The following is a 20,184-nucleotide window of genomic DNA, read 5'->3' on the forward strand; positions in this document are numbered from 1 at the left end:
TTTCTTCGTAATCCTAGTGAAGAACGCCCGAAAATTGTTGTGTACCGATGTGTTAAGAGAGGATATCGTGCAGATGTAGATGGTAGAGATGTCATCTACCATTGTTTTTCAAAAAAGAATCCATCAAAACTGAAGGTAACTTCTGCTACATTATAAACCTTTTGTGGTTTTAGTGAACAAATTCTGATTTTATACAGTTTGTATCTAAATATATACAATACATTATGATTATAGACCTGGTTTATCGAAATTCGGAGAGATGTTTCGCAGGAATTTCAAAGCACCGAGCGAACAAAAATATGTTCACTTCACTTTAACTACTCGCATTTTCGCCGCCATATTTGCAATCGGTGTATTCAGCTCAAGGCAGTCAAGAAAACATTTGCACATGAGATCGAAGCTATTTGTGCCACGTAGCCAGTCAACCAGCCAATCTGCCAGTCCACCAGTCCGCCAGTCCGCCAGTCCACCAGTCCACCAGTCTACCAGTCCACCAGTCTACCAGTCCACCAGTCTACCAGTCCACCAGTCTACCAGTCCATCAGTCTACCAGTCCACCAGTCCACTAGTCCACCAGTCGACCAGTCCACCAATCTACCAGTCCACCAATCCACCAGTCCACCAGTCCACCAGTCCACCAATCCACCAATCCACCAGTCCACCAGTCCACCAGTCCATCAGTCCATCAGTCCATCAGTCCACCAGTCCACCAGTCCACCAGTCCACCAGTCCACCAGTCTACCATTCTACCAATCCACCAGTCCACCAGTCCAAAATGGCGCCCAAAGCCTGAATTGCCATACCATCGCCATCGTTCCCCTTGGGAATGGTCCATAAAGCCCTCGAGAGTGATTTCCGTAAAAACGACACCATTAGTATGCGTTCTCCTTCGTCGAACGCAATTATGGCTTTCCAGTGAGAACCGAAGTTGACTTTGTAAAAGAATTACAAAAGTACAGTACAAGTGAAGATAAAAGGTGAAGATCAATGTGGCTTAATAACTCGTTGGGATTTCTTGTTTTTGGCAGTACATGTACATGTAGTACGTTTAATGGCCCACAAGCTTTACCGTAAAGTGTTTTCCTTGGTCGTACGCATGCATCAAGGCGTATAGGTTTAAAATATGCTGTCACTGATGAACTTACGGGCACAAGCTTTTAAGTTAGCTTCATAATCACCAAAGACTGGCGTTTTTTGCTTGGAATAGAGAAAATATTTGAAAATAGTGCATTTAAATACGTGGTCCATTTGCTGTAGCATACCAGATTCCATGTTTACGATGGGCCAGTTCTCTACCAACTTGAAGATTTGATAATGACCATGGATATGCCAAGTGATTCTAACTGATTTAAACTTTTCAGAATCAATTTAGTTCCAATCATTGTTTATCAAAGATAATTGGGGGAATAAGTAATGTCAAATAATTCAATAGGGCGGACGGGGATAGTGTCCTTCAACTCAACACAGTTGGCAGGTTCTTTTACATTTAGACTTGACGTATGTACTTTGCTGACATCGACGTCTCCAAGACTGATAGCGACATTTTCGAGTACTGTCCTCGCACCTCCCTAAAACAGGGAGGAAAAACTTGGTTACGGTTTAAATGCATGAAATCAATGACTAAAAACTCGTATCTGTTGTATAATTATACATTGCATGGAAAAAGAAAATAGATAAAAAATGCAGTAATTTCATTTTCAATCAGAAAGACTGACTGCTTCTACTAGAAGAGACAGGTTTACCCAGTCCTCCAAAAGGACGTTCCATTTACTTTTAAATGCGGACAGGCTCATTTCGTATATATGAACCAACGCCAACTTCTTCTAAAACTGCTCATGATACGAAAATCGTATATGCACACAGAGCAAGATGCATTTACACATCGAAAAATTTAACTCAGGAGTCCTTTTCGTCACTTTATCTCCCTCTCTTACTTTCTCAATTTAACTCGTTTGGAAAAGAATTTTGTAATAGCTAACAGTTTTATAGAGAAATCGTTGTTTAAAGAAAATCCAAATTATTTTTTAACTTGAGGGGCAATGATAAGGATGGTGCAATTTTGACATGATAATTGGATTCGAATGATGACAATAAAAATGGTCCAACTTCTCCACAGGGTTGGCCAAGCTATTTTAAAATTTTGGAGCTGTACTGGTTTTACCTTTCCCCCTCTGTCCTTTTTCTTTCCCTCTCTGTTTACACTCTGCTTTGTACATAAGGTTCGCCTCAATCGGACTTAAACGTTTCCTCTGACCAATGGTTACCTGGAAAAAAAATTTTTTTTTTGCGCTAGCCTTTCGGAATGTTTAAGATGGCGTGTCAATCAGTTTAAAGAAAATCTGTTACAAGTAGTACAATCTGATTCGCTACGCGGATCAATGTCAGTCAGCTTCTGAGCAACTGCGCACCTACCCCTTTCATAACCCAACAATAGTCAACTGATGACAAGTTAGGGTTAGTGTTGGTTTAGGGGAGGGGTGGGTGCGCAGTTGCTCAGATATTGACAATACCCGCCATCTATTTCGTGATAGATATTGTGTATAGCGGTAGGCTTAGAACAGTGGCGGATTTAGGGAAGGGGCCCAGGGGCCCGGTCCCCCTCTTATTTTGGGTAATAAATAAACGCAGAGGGAAGAAAAGCCGGCAGGTGTACATATACACACAAAAAACTGGGTCACCCCCCCTTAGCTCAAGGTCCGGATTTGCCACTTTGGAGTAAGCAACAGATGATCAGGGACGTTAACCCTTTAACTCCAATGAGTGACCAAGACAGAAACTCTCCTGACAATGTTAATACAATATCAAGCAGATGAGTTATGAGAATAAAGAAAAATATCAATCTTGGGAATATTGGTACATCCGTTCACGAAGTCTCCGATCTGACGTCATAAGAATGGAATGACAGATAGTGAGGAGAATTTCTAATAAGATCTTGGGATAAAAGGAATGATGCAATTCTTTGCGTGAACAACTATGTATTTAAATAGAATTTAAACTATAGAGTCTAGATAACGATGGCTAAACATACCCCTTGTTTTTTAACAACTATCGTTGGCTTTCTTCTCTTGCTATAAGCTTTACTTCTGTAATGCATCAAAATTCCTTATTATATGGCGTACTAAGTGAGTCAGTTTTTGAACGGTGGTACTTGTGAAAATTTTTCTTTGCTCCTGAGAGAGAAAGGCTATCGATAAGGACAAAGAAACGCAGTGCGTTCACACTTTGAGTGAAAAATAGATTAAAGGTGAACTGGTGCAACAATCACTTGGAAATTTTCGGAAATCAATGCTTACCTGGGCGGACGTTTTCATACTTTACTTTGATATAAGAGTCCCTATCAGGTCGAGACTGTTCATGATAAAATCCGATTGCATCCCCTGAGAGAAGTAAAACTTTATAAATTAAAAGCCATATCACAGGTACTGTTAGCTTAAGAATGCGAGCTTGGCAAGAATTCGCTTTAATTTCTATTGCCGAACTAACGTGCTGGGCTCAGAGTTTCCAACGCTTATAGATCGATTTTCATAATGCTTAACGGATGAGATTTTTTCCGATGAAAAGCAGTCGATATTTACCCCTACTTTACTATATAACAGTTGTAGATAATCGCGGCTTTTTTTGTCTGCTAATAATTCTAACAAGCTCTCCATTTCGATTAATCAGTCTTGATATTTTGAATCATGTCTTCTTTTAACTGCAAAAAAAATAATTTAGGATACTGAAATGCAGTGCAATCGTCCCCTTGTCAGGCGGTCGCAATGTAACTCAGGTAATTGGCTGTTCCTAAAACAGAACAGGCACATTTTCCGACCCTAACTTCCATGAGCTGCTTGATATGTTTTAATGACGCACATACTCTTACCATCGGGAACTGTGTGATGCACTAAGCACAGACCTCAGCAGCAGAAGAGCGAAAATCCACCTCATCTTTAACTTAACTCTGGAGAAAGGAGTGTTTTAAAAAACAACTACCGGTGAAACGCTAGAATACCTTCAGCTATATATAGTATTTTGGAACGTCCAACATCAAGAGTGCCGAATAAGATTTAGACAGTGGTTAGAACCACTTAGGATTCTCAACTATTTTCGTAATACTCGTGTACGCTTGAAAGAAGCAATATATAAGTGTTTCGTAAGAGATAAGCCGCTCAATGATTGTGCATCTGCAATGTAAACAAACAAATTTGGTCTACACTTGAGTAACAATGACTTCAGCGGTACTGCGTTCGTTTAACCCATGTTTTAAATAGCTTCTTTCAAAATTAAAGCCATTGTCTGGGTTGATAAAATCGTCAACCACACACCGGCTGCGAATATCGAAATGAATAAATGAATAACTGAATAAAAAAAAAAGCATGGATATAGCACTTAAATCGACCAATCCTCTCAGCACTCTACAAGATTGTCTGTCGAAATGATTTGGGAGAAATAAAAAAAAAACTGAAATACGGCAGGCATATATAATAAAAGAAAACTGTATTAGCGATAAACTGGGATACTTAGCTTAAGCTCTAAATGTTGTACGTGTAAATATCCAAAATAGAATATCTCAATGAATCTCAACTTTAGAAGGAACTTCAGATGACTGAATGAGTTTGAAAGTCTCTTTGAACCGCGGGCAGAAATTTTTTAAAAAGCTAACTGAGTATAAGTTAAAGCCATTTCTTCTACTTTTTTTCATTATGAAGGGGGTTTAGCGTTTAAAAACACCTTAAGGATAAATTCAACCGATAACATATCATAATATATAGACAAGCTAATATCTAAAAAGAACGCGGCGATATTGGATTATGATAACTGGCAGTGACGAGCCAAGTATTGCCTTCCTTTTTTAATGACCTCTTGAGCTGAAATTAACAGTTCCTGTGCAAAGGAATACTTCATGCATTGACGTAGTTTAGAAGTATTAAAGGAGAAAAATATCGGGGAAATTTCCAATGAAAACGGAAAGTAAGGCCGTTGTACCAATGACTCACCCGCGGTATTTCAAGTATTTTACGCAAAGTATTCACTGCCAACTTCAATATGACGTTATTTCTAGCCTCGGGTTAAAAAGTTATTTTGGGATAGCAGATATTGTCTCAATATGTCCAATCTGTATATTGTATCTTAACTGAGCTTTTGAAATCCTACAGCGCCAATAAACTTTGTTGTTTCTGTTGTTGTTCAGCGTTCATAAACTTCAATAAAACAATAAAACCAACTGAGAAGATAAATGAGGCCCTTTAAGATCATGCAATATATATATCCGTTCGAAAAGAAGACTTTCTAGTTACATCATAATTATCATATTTATGTCGAACTATTTGATAATTAGTATAGGAAGCGTATTTAACCTGACGCTTTTTTCAATTACTGTTTCCATGAAAGAAATAGATTACGGAAACCTACATGCTAGTCACCTAACTACTACAACCCTTTCATTACTTTCGTAATTCACAAGCTTTAATGAGAATTGAGACTGTTTCATTTCAGAGGTAAGCACCCAGATAAATGGGAAAGACACACTGTGGTGAATAAAGGAGGTAACTTTCTAAAGAAAATCTGGTGATGCGTTGGTGGGGTAACAAGGTAATTTGGTTTCATCAACTAAATTGATAATGCAAATTGGCCATTGTAAAGAGTTTAAAAGCTGACGTTTGGAGCGTTAGCCCTTCGTCAGATTGAAGGGCTAACGCTCTGACGAAAGGTTAACGAACGAAACGTCAGCTTTTTTGGCCAAATTACATTATCAACTTGTTTGGTAAAATCAGACATAGCGGTGGCCTCTGAAGCGAGTTTTTTATTCAATTTCATCAGGTTAGGAAGACCTCGTTATACTGGAAACGAACTTGGTGTTTTTATTGTCTCTGTGCCTTTTCGATGATGGTGATAATTTTTTTTTCAGTCCGGAGATAAATTTGAGACAGTTTTCATTAACTTACGTTAACTGGGGAAAAATCCGCTTTCGGTTTCCGAACTGAAAAGGTCAGCGTTAAAAATAGAGAATACAAAAGAATGTCGTTATGGCAACAGCTTCGTGACCTCATGCTCATTTGTCATGCTGTAAGGTTACTAGGCGGAAAGAATATTTGGGCCGCGAAGCAACAAGACAACAGATCGAGAGTACCGTCCAGCTTGGATTAAGCTGAACTGTGTGATCTAATCGAAGATTTAGAGGACTTCTTGTTTCTCGAAGGGAACTTCAAGTAAGTACAATACGAGAGGTGTGTTGAAATATGTCATCAAGCTGTACTACTTTAAATGTGATACGGTTCCGCTGAGTGGCTAAGCGGAATCACAATATCACTGAAATGAGCCGAGGGAAAATACTACGTAGTTCGTTAAATGTGCGCGCGTATTACATGTCAAATCATCTAATAAGGTTGTATGTATCGACGATGCACAGGGTGCATTGATGTTCAATATATGAAAACTTAGGAAGCAGATAGCGCTGATTTATGTTCAATATCTTTGCTTTTCGAGTAATTTCACTTAGCATGCAAGTATGCAACATAACATTGAAATAGTTGCATCGGTATTTTGTACGCAAAGGGCTATCCCAACAAGACGCCAAAGGATATCAAACATTTCAATGCCCTCGGTAGACTTTTTCAATGTGTTTTGAAGATATAACAAAGGGACTTCTTTATCGAAACTGACTTAAAACTGATCATGTAATAAGGCGGTTTTCAAATTAACAAACAGTGTTAAAAATAGAGAAAACAAAAGGATTGATCAACTATAACAGCAGCTTCGTGACCACATTGTGTTTTAATGTTTTGGCATTCAGGGTTACTGAGCGGAAAGAATTTTTCCACAAAACTGCAAAGGAACAAGACCACAGATCGAAAGTATCGTTCTGCTTGGATATAAAAAGTTCTGAATTGTGCTATCTGACCGAAGATGTACAAGGCTCCTCTTTTTGAGGCCAAATTCGAAGTATTGAAGCTATAATACGAGAGGCGAGTGAAAACATTTGATCAAGCGGCATTAATCAAATGCGATGTGATCCTGCGAGATAGCTGATCGGAATTACAAAATTAGTCAAATATGTTGAGGAATTATGTTTCTCTGGCTTTAACCAAATGGACGCCTAGGGAAATTAGAAGTTCTATGCTCTCAGTGAGCTTTTAGCATTAAATTTACTGGAAAGGGCTTTATATTCCAACTTAATCAGTCACAGAGTGGTTGGGGGGAAATAGGAAAAAATCTTTGAAAACCTTAAAACTGTAAAAAAAAAAAAAAAAAAAAAATTCAATCAAAAGCGAAAACCGCATGAAAAACTGATAAATTTTCACATCCCTGAAAAATCCTTGTCGATCCGATACAGTGATGACAAGTGAAGCATAAAGAGTAAACTTAGATTATTTCATCACAGTATAAAACTGCCATGGACTTGCATAAAGCTCAGGTGGTGCGGCCTACGACTGCGGTGCATTATCTTTACAATTCCCAAAATGGCGGTCTTACCATGTGGTTGCGGCGTTTCGAAGAGAAAAGTTCAAGTCCATTTTTTCCCTATTGCCATACATACGGACTAGAATGACTGATAATTCAAAGATAAACCCTTCCAATATACCTCGAGGCTACTGATTTTTTTTTAATAATTATACAATTTATATTCTTGTATTTTTGCTGTAAGGATGAAAGGATGCAAATCCCTGTGAGTCGCACTTCATTCTCTTATTTCTTTTCTTACTATTCCTTTCTTCTATTTGACCAAAAAGTACACCTAATTACCTGTTTTCTCGGAATTTTTTTCTTGCAAAGCTGGGTGCTGTAATTGTTTGCTCGCGCGAAGTTGGTAATATAGCCTTACTATATCGAAGAAACTGACAGATTTGACTAATAAATTGTTCCTCTCCGACATTACATAGGCAGCAATGAACAAAAGAACGCATTTTGGCAGTACATGGAATTCCCCAGGTAAGATAGCACAGAAAATAAGCTCAAACGAACAGAGGAAAGCAGCGTCAAAAAAGACCAGCTAAAAGAAAGTTGTTTTCTATGGCAAGCACTTCATGATCCTCCCTCACCCGGAGATCACATAGAAATGGGATTGAAGCGACATTTGAGCCAGAACGCACCGCGGTCGTGGGCCCTCTTGTCTTCTATACTAGAATCTGCTTAAATTGTTGGCTTTAATTCGGACGCTCTTTCTCGAGTGGTCTTTCCGGGCTCACATTTCGAAAAGCAGCTGGTAGTGAAGCCCAGTTAAATTAATAACATTCGCCCAAAAGTCCACTATAGAATTGCAATTTTACGGTCGCAAAAGAATATAGTCTAGAAACTTCCATCGAAAATCCCTAATCTAATATTTCCATTCGCGAACTAAGACTTGAATGTTTGGAGATTCTGTTCCTTCTTGAAGTCCTTGAGCTTCTTCTGCTGCCGGCGCGTGAGGCACGTTGGGAGCCATAGTTCACAAACTGATCAACCAAAGTGCTTCACAAAGCAAGATGTAAAGTGACCTTTCTTTAAAAAATCAAAAGGAAACATTTGTAAAGAGAACCCATCCATCATGAATAGCATTGAACTTATGGAATTAACATTCAGCTTTGTGTGTTTTTTATTCTCTCAGGCTTAACTGGCGAAGGCTTAAATAAATCGATGAATTGAGCGGAATTCCGCGAGACCTGGTCGTTGAGTAGAATGGCTTTACAACCTTTCACAAACGAGCAATTGAATTACCTCAAGTTTACCTTCGTCGCACTCAATGAAATCCCCAAGGCATTGCGCCAAGCTTTCAAACAGATGTGGAACAATACTTTCGCGTCAATCCCCGGTTTCCGGCCTTGGGATGACTCTAATGCAGTGCGTAACTTGTTCTTAAGTACTGAGGGTGGAGTAACCAAGGTCCCCACACATATCTCCTATGATGAATGGGATTGTACAGCCTTGTTCCAGGCCACCATCTATGCACGTTCCTTTGCTTTGCCAGACAGCAAAGGCCATCACAGGGTACTCCATGATTTATACTTGAAACCCTGTAAGTTACCACGTGGTACTTTCCATTCTTCTGTAGTTAGCCCCACTGGAAATAAAGCAGAAACCTTTGCATTGGCAATCGATCAGCTTCGAATGTTGAGAAATTCACTCTGTCATTTAAATAAATCCGAATTGGACAAAAAAACATTTGATCAATATATTCAACTCGCTAAAGACGCGATCAAAGCCCTGGGAGTTAGTATTGGCCCCATTGATGCTGTTGGAAGTTTGACTGAGTCTGACTTTCCTACCGAGAAAGTTCGGAAGTTAGAAAATGACGTCAGAACAGAGCTTCAAAAAGAAAACGAGTTCCTTAGAGAAGTTAAGAATGACTTGCAGCTTATACAGAAATCTCATCAGGAAGGCACTTAAGACGTAAGGAAAACAATCAAATCTACAAATGCTGCAACCCAAGAAAAGATTGAAACCAAGTTTGCCGAGTTTCAAGCTCAAAGCAGAATTGTCAGGGAAGATGTTAAAGATGAGCTACACAACCTACAGCGATCGCAAAAACAAGACACCGAGAACCTGAAAGAGGCAATCGCTGCTAGTCAAGGAATGATTGTTCAGAATATTGTCGAGTTAAGCCAAGATGTGAAAGACCTAAGGAAGGAGCAAATTCCAGGTAAATGACAGCTGATCTGATCACAATTTGAACCACGCGTTTTCAGGGTTCAATTTGACGATTTGGTGATGCTTAATACCTTTTTTCACATTACTCACGATTTAGTGTCCTTCACAGACGTCTTGTTTCCTTGGCACATAATGCCAAGAGAAAACAAGTTTAGTTACGAGGCAAAAGGGAACTGCGTGAAAAACCACTCAGAATTTCTTTTCTCAAGATTTTACGGTTTTATATACAATTTCATAACACATTAATACTGCATCATCTAATTCATCCATCTCAATGGTGTTCATCAGCGCAAGAACGAGGGTGACCTGTGAAAAAGAGACCGGAAGTCACATGAAGTCTGGATTTTAAGTTCATTTCAATCTTTACTACTGAATAACGGATTTGCGCCACATGTTAAATGATTAAATGTGCATAAAAAGAACAAACATAAAATCTACTAGACTGATGCCTCTTCCATGCTAATGCCATCACAAGCTACAGAATAGAGCACAGTTGAGTGTTATGTATTTGTTCGGTTTTGTGTTTTCTTTTTCTTTCCCTTGTACCAATACAAATTTTAAGTGCATACTAAATTATCATGTCAAAGGCGCTTCTTTAATTATATTTTTTTGCCTAAAACAAACCTTCCTTGTAGGATTTATACCATGCGCTTTACGACTTCATCTTCCTCCCAACTTTACTGGCCGTGGCAAAGAATGTGAAGAGATTATTGGTCACGTGACTTCAGAGTCGACCCGTCTCGTATCAGTCTGGGGGTCACCAGGATTTGGAAAGACGTCTACCGCAATCGTTGTTGGTCACCAACTTCAAAATCGCGGGCTACCTGTCTACTTTATCTCACTGCGTGGGCTTAAGTCAAAAGGTGATTTAACCTCAAAGCTACTCAGCCACTTTCGAACCGGAGAATCGGAGAATCAGAATTTGACACCTGCCGATGAAATTGGTTTCATTTTTAAAAGGCTATCGGATCCATGCGTGTTGATTCTCGATAATGCCGATGATTTGCTTGAATGTGGCGAGCCAAATGTAAAAGAGAAGACTGTGAATCTGTTGAAAGATATTCTCAACCGTAGCGAAAAGGTCAAATTTCTTTTAACCACTCGGGAGTCAATGGCCTATTTGGATATGTCCCTACATGGACACAAGTCCATCAGAATAGGAGAACTCGACAGCTCATCATCAAAAGAGTTAGTGGAAAAGCTTCTTCCAAATTTGAGCGCTTCTGACCCAACAAAAATCGTGCAAATATGTGGGCAGGTGCCCTTAGCGATATGGTTGTTGTGTAAGTCGCTCCCCGAGGATTCCGCCCAATGTAGTGCAGATCTTGATGACTTAATGCGGACAAAAAATAACCCACTCGAATTGCTGGACAACCCAGAATTTCCCAGTGATGCTAGACTTAAAACCCTATTTGAATCGTCTTTCCAGAGACTTTCTTCGCAGGACCAAGAAGCACTGGTGTCCTTGAGTGTTCTTCCAGATAAATTTGATCTTAAGATTGCCACAGCTGTTTTAGGACTAACAAGGTTCACCGAAACCAAGAAAGTTTTGGGAAGACTGCAAGGGAGGGCTCTCCTGGATAAAAGCTCCAGTTCGGATAAGTTCTCCATTCACAAACTCTTACAGTCATTTGCAAGAGACAAGGGTGAACATATCATGAAAGAAACAATTCTGAACGCAAACACTCGCTTTTTATCATTCTACATTGGATTTGTTGAGAAACTTAATGAGATGTTCCTCACAGGAAACTCCATGAAAGCATTGATCGAGTTCTTCGACGATGAAAGAAGCATTGTCCAAAGTTTGATGGATGGTTGTTCAGATTGCAAGATAGCGGACAGAGTTTTTCAAGTTTTGGCAAAAGCCGAGTTTTTTCTTGATACTGCTTTTTTCAACAACGAACCTAATTTTGAAAAGATTTTTCAATCGGCAATAGAGGCAGCTAGCCAGCTTGGACGAACTGTTCTCCACAGACAACTACTTCAGTCCAAAGCGTTCGGCTATATGACCTGGGAAGACAGTGAAAAAACAAAGCTGTTGCTTTCGGAGGCCAGTAAACTTCAAAGTTCAACGGCTACCATTTGTCCTGAAGAGAAAGGCAAACACTTGTGCTACTCTGGCATCTATCAGCTTGTGGTAGGAAAGACGGAAGATGGAGTAAGAAGTTTACAAGAAGCTATTACCCTTCTGAACAAAACTGCTGAACACAAAGTTCTGAGACTTATGATATTTCAAATCCTCGCTATTTTCTATCGATGCGCAAAAAGCGATCACGAGATGTCAGCCACGTTCTATGATAGAGCCGTGCAAGAATGCAGAGAAGCAGGAGACATGCATTTATTAGTAATTCCGGACAATGATGGAGAAGCAAATTATGGGAATGAAGACAGAGTACCCTCAAGTACAGAAAATCTTGGAAACGAACCACTTCAAGTTGAAGTGACCTATCTTGTGGGCAAAGCTATTGCAAAAATATCTTCAGCTGAAATCATTGAGTTTTCAATCAAGTTACTGTTCGGAATGCTTCAAGGCATTGAGTCAACCAATGAAATGACCAAACCGGGCTGGTTTAAATTTGAAGAAAACACCATTAGCATGCTGAAAAATTCGCATAATTATCAGGAAGGTTTATCACTAACTCAGAAACTTATCACCTATCATCTAAGTTCACTACAAAAAAGGACAACGGACGAAGAGCACGACAGCTTAAGTATGCACAAGGAGGCTCTAGCAAAGTGCTATTCGCTTCGAGGACAAAATCAACTTTCCCTGCGTCTCTTCTCAGAAGCTGTCAGTTCAAAACAACATGCTCTAACCATCCTCTTGGAACTCTTCGGTGAAGAAGATAGGAAGACCGCCCGTGCACATTGCGAATTAGGGTTATCAAAATACGCACTAGGAGATTATAACGCAGCTGCCGAGTCCTACAAGCGTGCACTGGACATCGAAATTCAATTGCTTGGAGAAGAACACCAGGAGACCGCTAGCAGTTACAATGAGCTGGGGCTTACCCAATATGCACTTGGAGACTACACCTCAGCCGCAGAGTCACACAAGCGAGCACTTAACATCAGACAAAAGGTATTGGGTGAAGAACATGAGAGGACTGCTGACAGCTACCATGAGCTGGGGGTTACCCAATATGCACTTGAAGATTACACCTCAGCCGCTGAGTCACACAAGCGAGCACTTAACATCAGACAAAAGGTATTAGGTAAAGAACATGAGAGGACGGCTGACAGCTACTATAACCTGGGTGTTACCCAATGTACACTTCGAGATTACAGCTCAGCCGCAGAGTCACACAAGCGAGCACTTAACATCAGACAAAAGGTATTAGGTAAAGAACATCAGAGGACGGCTGACAGCTACCATGAGCTGGGGGTTACCCAATATGCACTTAAAGATTACAGCTCAGCCGCAGAGTCACACAAGCGAGCACTTAACATCAGACAAAAGGTATTGGGTGAAGAACATGAGAGGACTGCTAACAGCTACCATGAGCTGGGGGTTACCCAATATGCACTTAAAGATTACAGCTCAGCCGCAGAGTCACACAAGCGAGCACTTAACATCAGACAAAAGGTATTGGGTGAAGAACATGAGAGGACTGCTAACAGCTACCATGAGCTGGGGGTTACCCAATATGCACTTGGAGATTACACCGCAGCCGCTGAGTCAGACAAGCGAGCACTTAACATCAGACAAAAGGTATTAGGCGAAGAACGTGAGGAGACCGCTGATAGCTGGTATAGCCTGGGGCTTGCCCAAAATGCACTTGGAGATTACACCGCAGCCGCAGAGTCACACAAGCGAGCACTTAACATCAGACAAAAGGTATTGGGCGAAGAACATGAGAGGACTGCTGACAGCTACCATGAGCTGGGGGTTACCCAATATGCACTTGGAGATTACACCGCAGCCGCTGAGTCAGACAAGCGAGCACTTAACATCAGACAAAAGGTATTGGGCGAAGAACATGAGAGGACTGCTAACAGCTATTATAGCCTCGGGATTACCCAATATGCACTTAAAGACTACACATCAGCCGAAGAGTCACACAAGCGAGCACTTAACATCAGACAAAAGGTATTGGGCGAAGAACATGAGAGGACTGCTAACAGCTACCATGAGCTGGGGGTTACCCAATATGCACTTAAAGATTACACCTCAGCCGCTGAGTCACACAAGCGAGCACTTAACATCAGACAAAAGGTATTAGGTGAAGAACATGAGGTGACCGCTAATAGCTACTATAATCTGGGGGTTACCCAATATGCACTTAAAGATTACAGCTCAGCCGCAGAGTCACACAAGCGAGCACTTAACATCAGACAAAAGGTATTAGGTGAAGAACACGAGGTGACCGCTAATAGCTACTATAATCTGGGGGTTACCCAATATGCACTTAAAGACTACACCTCAGCCGCTGAGTTACACAAGCGAGCACTTAACATCAGACAAAAGGTATTAGGTGAAGAACATGAGAGGACGGCTGACAGCTACTATAACCTGGGTGTTACCCAATGTACACTTGGAGATTACACCTCAGCCGCAGAGTCACACAAGCGAGCACTTAGCATCAGACAAAAGGTATTAGGTGAAGAACATGAGGTGACCGCTAATAGCTACTATAATCTGGGGGCTACCCAATATGCACTTAAAGATTACACCTCAGCGGCTGAGTCACACAAGCGAGCACTTAACATCAGACAAAAGGTATTGGGGGAAGAACATGAGAAGACTGCTAACAGCTACTATAACCTGGGTGTTACCCAAGTTACACTTCGAGATTACATCTCAGCCTCTGAGTCACACAAGCGAGCACTTAACATCAGACAAAAGGTATTGGGTGAAGAACATGAAAAGACTGCTGACGGCTACTATGAGCTGGGGGTTACCCAATATGCACTTAAAGATTACACCTCAGCCGCAGAGTCACACAAGCGAGCACTTAACATCAGCCAAAAGGTATTGGGTGAAGAACATGAAAAGACTGCTGACAGCTACCATGAGCTGGGGGCTACCCAATATGCACTTAAAGATTACACCTCAGCCGCAGAGTCACACAAGCGAGCACTTAACATCAGACAAAAGGTATTGGGTGAAGAACATGAAAAGACTGCTGACAGCTATTATATCCTGGGGGTTACCCAATATGAACTTAAAGATGACACCTCAGCCGCTGAGTCACACAAGCGAGCACTTAACATCAGACAAAAGGTATTGGGTGAAGAACATGAAAAGACTGCTGACAGCTACCATGAGCTGGGGGCTACCCAATATGCACTTAAAGATTACACCTCAGCCGCAGAGTCACACAAGCGAGCACTTAACATCAGACAAAAGCGCCCTTTGAACTATCAGATTTGGCGATAATTAAACGCCTAGCACCGTACTGTGAGGTGTTACACTACCGGAGAGGTAAGCATTCTTATGCTCCCGCTAATTACAATGGCTTTCGATACTACCGTGTTCGGGTTTTTAAACCTATCCCTAGTTTCCTGAGATTTGGAAAGTTTCAGATCTTCCTGCGACGTAATGGCCAAGTTCCCACTTGCCGCAAATGTAATTGTTCTGGACACTTTGCTAATGGCTGCCCCAACAAGATTTGCTTCAATTGCGAAGGCATTGGTCACGAGGCGTCAGAGTGTCAACGCCCCGTTCTATGCTGTATTTGTAAAGAGAAAGGCCACTTGGGGATCAATTGTGATTACTCTTGGGTCTTTCCACTCAACAACAACATTCTAAACCAGAACAACCTTCGCAACACTCTCAACCTGAACATCAACACTCTCAACCCGAACTGCCCTCGCACAATCTCTCCGAACAATCTTCTCAACCGTCATCCGTCTCTTCCGATTCCCCCGATTCTGGATCCTCATGGTTTCATTGCTCCCAAATCCATCCAGCCGTCATCCCGTCGAACACCTGCTCGCTTGCCTGATCTGTCCCTTGCCTGCATTCGTAAACCTACTACACCTACGCTCACCACCGGAAGGCCACGCTCATCGATACCTGTTCCTACCACAGCTTCATTTACCCTTGAAACCGAAAATGACATGGAAACCACCTACGATCTCAAAAGAAAATCATCCGATGTATCTCCAAGTCGAAAGGAAACTACCCCCACGGAAAAGAAAAAAGGAAAAAATAGACACTCTAAAAAGCCCAAGTAAGTTGTTACTTTTTTAAGTGAGTCTTTTTTCCAAGTTATTTCAAACTCTTAACTATTAATGCAAGGGGGCTAGCAAACCCCCTTACCTACAATTTCTTGTTTGATTTGATCGAGAAGTCCAACTGTAATGTTTGTTTTGTACAAGATACGTTAATTCATTCTGAATCTACAATCAAATCTCTATCCCGTAGATGGCTGGGCCGTACCTTTTGGTCTCCTGCCTCCGGGAAACAGGGTGGTGTCGTCACCTTGATTTTTTCGAAATGCTCAAACGAAATCGTATCTTGGAAGAAGGACTCACAAGGTCGTATTGTCAGTGTTTTGATCAGGTGCAACGACCTTGATATTATTCTAGTCAATATCTACGCTCCTACCAATCCTACCGAACGGAAAAGTTTTTTTGTTTCGATTCATGCATTTTTCATTCCCTCCCCTGCGACTATCATCGGAGGAGATTTCAATTGTTACGACAACGCTCTCGATAAATTTGGTGGGAATATCTCTATACACAAAGACTACGAATCTTTAAAAAGTGATCTCGCGCTTTCAGATGTTTGGCGAAATTTGCATCCAAGATCAAGAGAATTTACGTGGTTTAATTCCACACGGTCAATTGGGAGTAGACTTGACAAGTTTTTAATTTCGAAAGATTTATTATCACCCAACGTTAATTGTGACATTCGCCCTTGTTCGATATCCGACCACGATTTTGTTTTTCTTACCTTTGATATTACCACCGCTGTAAAACGCGGTCCAGGCGTTTGCTGTTTTAACAACTCTCTTTTGAACAATAAGGATTTTTGCGCTACTATAGAGAAACTAATCGATGATCATGTACGTTTTTTATCTTGTTTTCCGTGTCTCCAAGATTGGTGGGAGTTTTTAAAACAGTCTATTAAAGAAGAAACCATCTCCTTTTCCCGTAAAAAGCGAAGACAATTGCAAAGAGACCAGGTAATTTTGACGAACAAATTGATCCGTCTTCGTCAACGTTTAGTTGACAGAGACAATTCCGTTATCCCTTTAATTTCTGACACCGAATGCCGTTTGAAAGCCCTTCGAACTAAACAAGTCGAAGGAATCATTATTCGTAGTAGAGCAGAATGGTTAGAGGAAGGCGAACGCCCCAGTCGGTACTTTTTTAATTTACAAAGAATTAAAGCTCAACGATCCCACATCTCTTCGGTTTATGATTCTACCGGTGTCGAAGTCTCCTCCCAAGAAGAGATTGAAAAAGTTCATATCGATTTCTACACTCAGCTCTTTTCCGAAGAACCGATAGATGCTGCTCTTCAAGAAGATCTTTTATCCTCTCTATCACGGAAATTAACTTTTGATCAGGCGTCATCTTGTGAAGGCGAGATCACGCTTGACGAAGTTACTCTCGCTATGAAAAATATGAATAGGAATAAATGGCCTGGCCCTGATGGCCTTTCGGTTGAATTCTACGCTAGATTTTGGGATCGTTTAGCTCCACATTTATGTCAAGTCTTAAATGCATGCTACCAAACCGGAGAGATGTGTGATTCCATGAAGATGAGCAACACACGCGTTATTTTTTATAAAGGAGATCGTAAGAATCTGAAAAATTGGCGTCCGATTTCCCTCTTAAACGTTGATTATAAGTTATGCTCAAAAGTTCTCTCTCTTCGACTCTCTGAAGTTCTGGAATATATCGTTGACCCTGATCAAACTTGTTCTGTGCCCGGACTCAAAATTACTTCAAACTTACCTTTATTTAGAGATAACTTAGATTACGTCGACCGCACGAATGAAACCGGCATTTTGCTCAGTTTAGATCAAGAGAGAGCCTTCGATCGCGTTAATCGCACCTTTCTGCAAAGCCTCTTACCCCGTTTTGGTTTTGGCCCGTCTTTTTGTTTTTGGATCAACACTTTATATAATGGGGTCAATATGCGTATTATTGTTAATGAATGGCTAACCGATGCGATTCCTTTGTCTCGTGGGGTAAGACAGGGGGATTCCCTCTCTCCCCTGCTCTATGTTTTGTGCGTTGAAACTCTCGCATGCAAAATCCGAAATAATCCTAAAATCGAAGGCTTTCTCCTTCCGGGCGCACATGGTCTCTGCTATAAAGTTGGAAATTATGCTGACGATACGACCTGTATGGTGAAATCTTATCGCTCTCTGCAAGTTCTATTCAACATGATTAATATTTACGAGCGTGGCTCTGGGGCACGCCTTAATCTCACGAAAACAGAGGCCATTTGGTTGGGGGCGTGGCGTAAGCGCGACGACCAACGACTTGGCCTCAAATGGGTGACAAAAATTAAAATTCTAGGTGTTGTTTTCGGCCGCGATACTGAATTAGATAACTGGCAGCCAAAACTAGAGAAATTAGAAAAACATCTAAATTTATGGAAATCCCGCTCTCTTTCTCTTGTCGGCCGATCACTCATCGTTGACACCCTCGGAATTAGCAAGCTCCTATATCTCTCTACAGTTTTGTGTGTCCCAAAATGGGTAATTTCTAAGGTCAACGCTTTAATCTGGCCATTTTGTCTGGAGTTGTCGAATTGAAACGGTGAGCCGAGCGACCTGCCACCAATCTCTTAGCAGTGGCGGTCTCGGCATTTTGAATTTCCTGATCAAAGGTAAATCTCTTAAATTAGCCTCAGTAATTTCTAATCTAGATGATCGCGAATCAAAATCCTTTTATTTGGCCAGATATTTTCTAGGCTCTAGGCTTGCCTCCTGTCGCTCGGAGTGGAGCTCTCTTCGAGATAACTCCACCCCGCGTACACAGATCTTGACGCCCTATTATGAGAATGTTCTCTCGGCGCTCACCACTCTACGTGGGATTCTCTCCCGCACGGAGTGGTGCGATTTTGAATTTTCTTCCAAGAAATGTTATCAAACTCTCTTGAAGGAAACTCCACATCTCCAATTCTTCATCGCTTTTGGACTCCCTTCCTTCCGATTGACTTTAATCTTGACAAATTTTGGAATTTAGTGCGAGATGACTTTTCTGAAAATTATAAGAACGACATACTCTGGAAAATTGTACTTCGCGCTATTAAGGTCCGCGATTCTCTAAAGAATTGGGGATATATCGACTCAGATAAGTGCGCCTTCTGTTCCCGTAAAGAAACCATAGATCACTGTTTTCTCAATTGCCCCCGTATGAAATCTGTATGGACCCACTTTTCCCCTGTTATCTCCTCTATCCTTGGAACTAGATTTCTCCCATCCTGTACCTATGTTTTCTTTTTTCGTTGGACCCCCGCTAGTCCAAAACAGAATCGTATTGTCCGCTTTCTAATTAAGATAATTCTGTACAGCATCTGGAAATTTCGAAATAAATCTACCTTCCACAATGGGAATGACCCCCCTGAGGGTATAATTCGCTATGCCCTCAGCGAGACCAAAAACAGAATTGCTTGCGACTACTTTCGACTCTCGTTATCTAACTTTAGAAAAGCTTGGGAGTCCCCATCAATCTGTACAGTTGATAGAGACTCCTATAGAATACTTTTGTAAATAGATAACCTTAAGCTTTAGTTAACATTTGATTAAATCAACTTGGAGTTATTTACAACTTAGAATTAGCATTAAACAATCCTAGAGTTACATTAATATTAGTCTACGTTAGCCCTAGCCATACCAATATCATAGATTAAGCTTATATTAATATTAGACCTAACTATTTTGGAATTATTTATAACCTTACATTAATATTAGTAATATGTAATACTCGTAGATAATTAACAACTCTTGAACTTTGGAACTTTGGAATGTTTATTAATAATTAGTTGGGGCCAAGCCCACGTGCGTTAGCACTTTTATTTTGTAACTTATCTGGTTTGTTATGAATAAACCCTTTTCAAAACTTAAATTGGGCGAAGAACATGAGAAGACTGCTGACAGCTACTATAACCTGGGTGTTACCCAATTTACACTTGGAGATTACACCTCAGCCGCAGAGTCCCACAAGCGAGCACTTAACATCAGACAAAAGGTATTGGGCGAAGAACATGAGGAGACCGCTGATAGCTACTATAGCCTGTGGGCTACCCAGCATACACTTGGAGACCGCACCTCAGCCCCTGAGGTAGACCAGGGAGCACTTAACATGAGACAAAAGGTATTGGGCGAAAAATATAAAAAGGCCGTTAACAGCCACTATAATCTGGGGGTTACCCAATATATACCTAATATGTAAAAAAATTAAGTAGGTTGATAAATCCGTGTGGGGATTTTTCGATTTTCTTACTGTTTTCCTTGCAATTTTTCTGTCAAGTTTATCGATTTAACCTAAACCGATTCGTTTTAAGTAGGAGGCCATCGCGGAAGATGCACCTAGCTAAACGAAATTCTCTCACACGATATTTAAGGTTAATATCTTGGAAGTCTTTGGACCAAATTTTAAGGTAATCCGTAT

The 20,184-nt window shown here is 40.8% G+C and overlaps 1 protein-coding gene and 1 pseudogene across 1 annotated transcript in view; one reads left to right on the forward strand and one right to left on the reverse strand.

The window, feature by feature from the left end:
* Positions 1-29: 29 nt before the first annotated feature.
* LOC148722835 (zinc metalloproteinase nas-14-like) lies at positions 30-3,650 on the reverse strand (annotated as a pseudogene).
* Positions 3,651-6,049: 2,399 nt separating this feature from the next.
* LOC111328648 (uncharacterized) overlaps positions 6,050-20,184 on the forward strand; it is a 68,279-nt gene continuing 54,144 nt past the window's right edge. The window contains 5 exon segments of the mRNA XM_088732407.1: positions 6,050-6,188; positions 7,860-7,908; positions 8,564-9,595; positions 10,239-14,953; positions 19,636-19,887. Of these exon segments, the coding sequence (XP_088588533.1) occupies positions 8,635-9,595; positions 10,239-14,953; positions 19,636-19,887 (5,928 nt within the window). The 5' untranslated portion in view covers positions 6,050-6,188; positions 7,860-7,908; positions 8,564-8,634.

The sequence above is a fragment of the Stylophora pistillata genome, chromosome 9 (assembly GCF_964205215.1).
Source record: "Stylophora pistillata chromosome 9, jaStyPist1.2, whole genome shotgun sequence".
In the NCBI taxonomy this organism is placed as follows: domain Eukaryota; kingdom Metazoa; phylum Cnidaria; class Anthozoa; order Scleractinia; family Pocilloporidae; genus Stylophora; species Stylophora pistillata.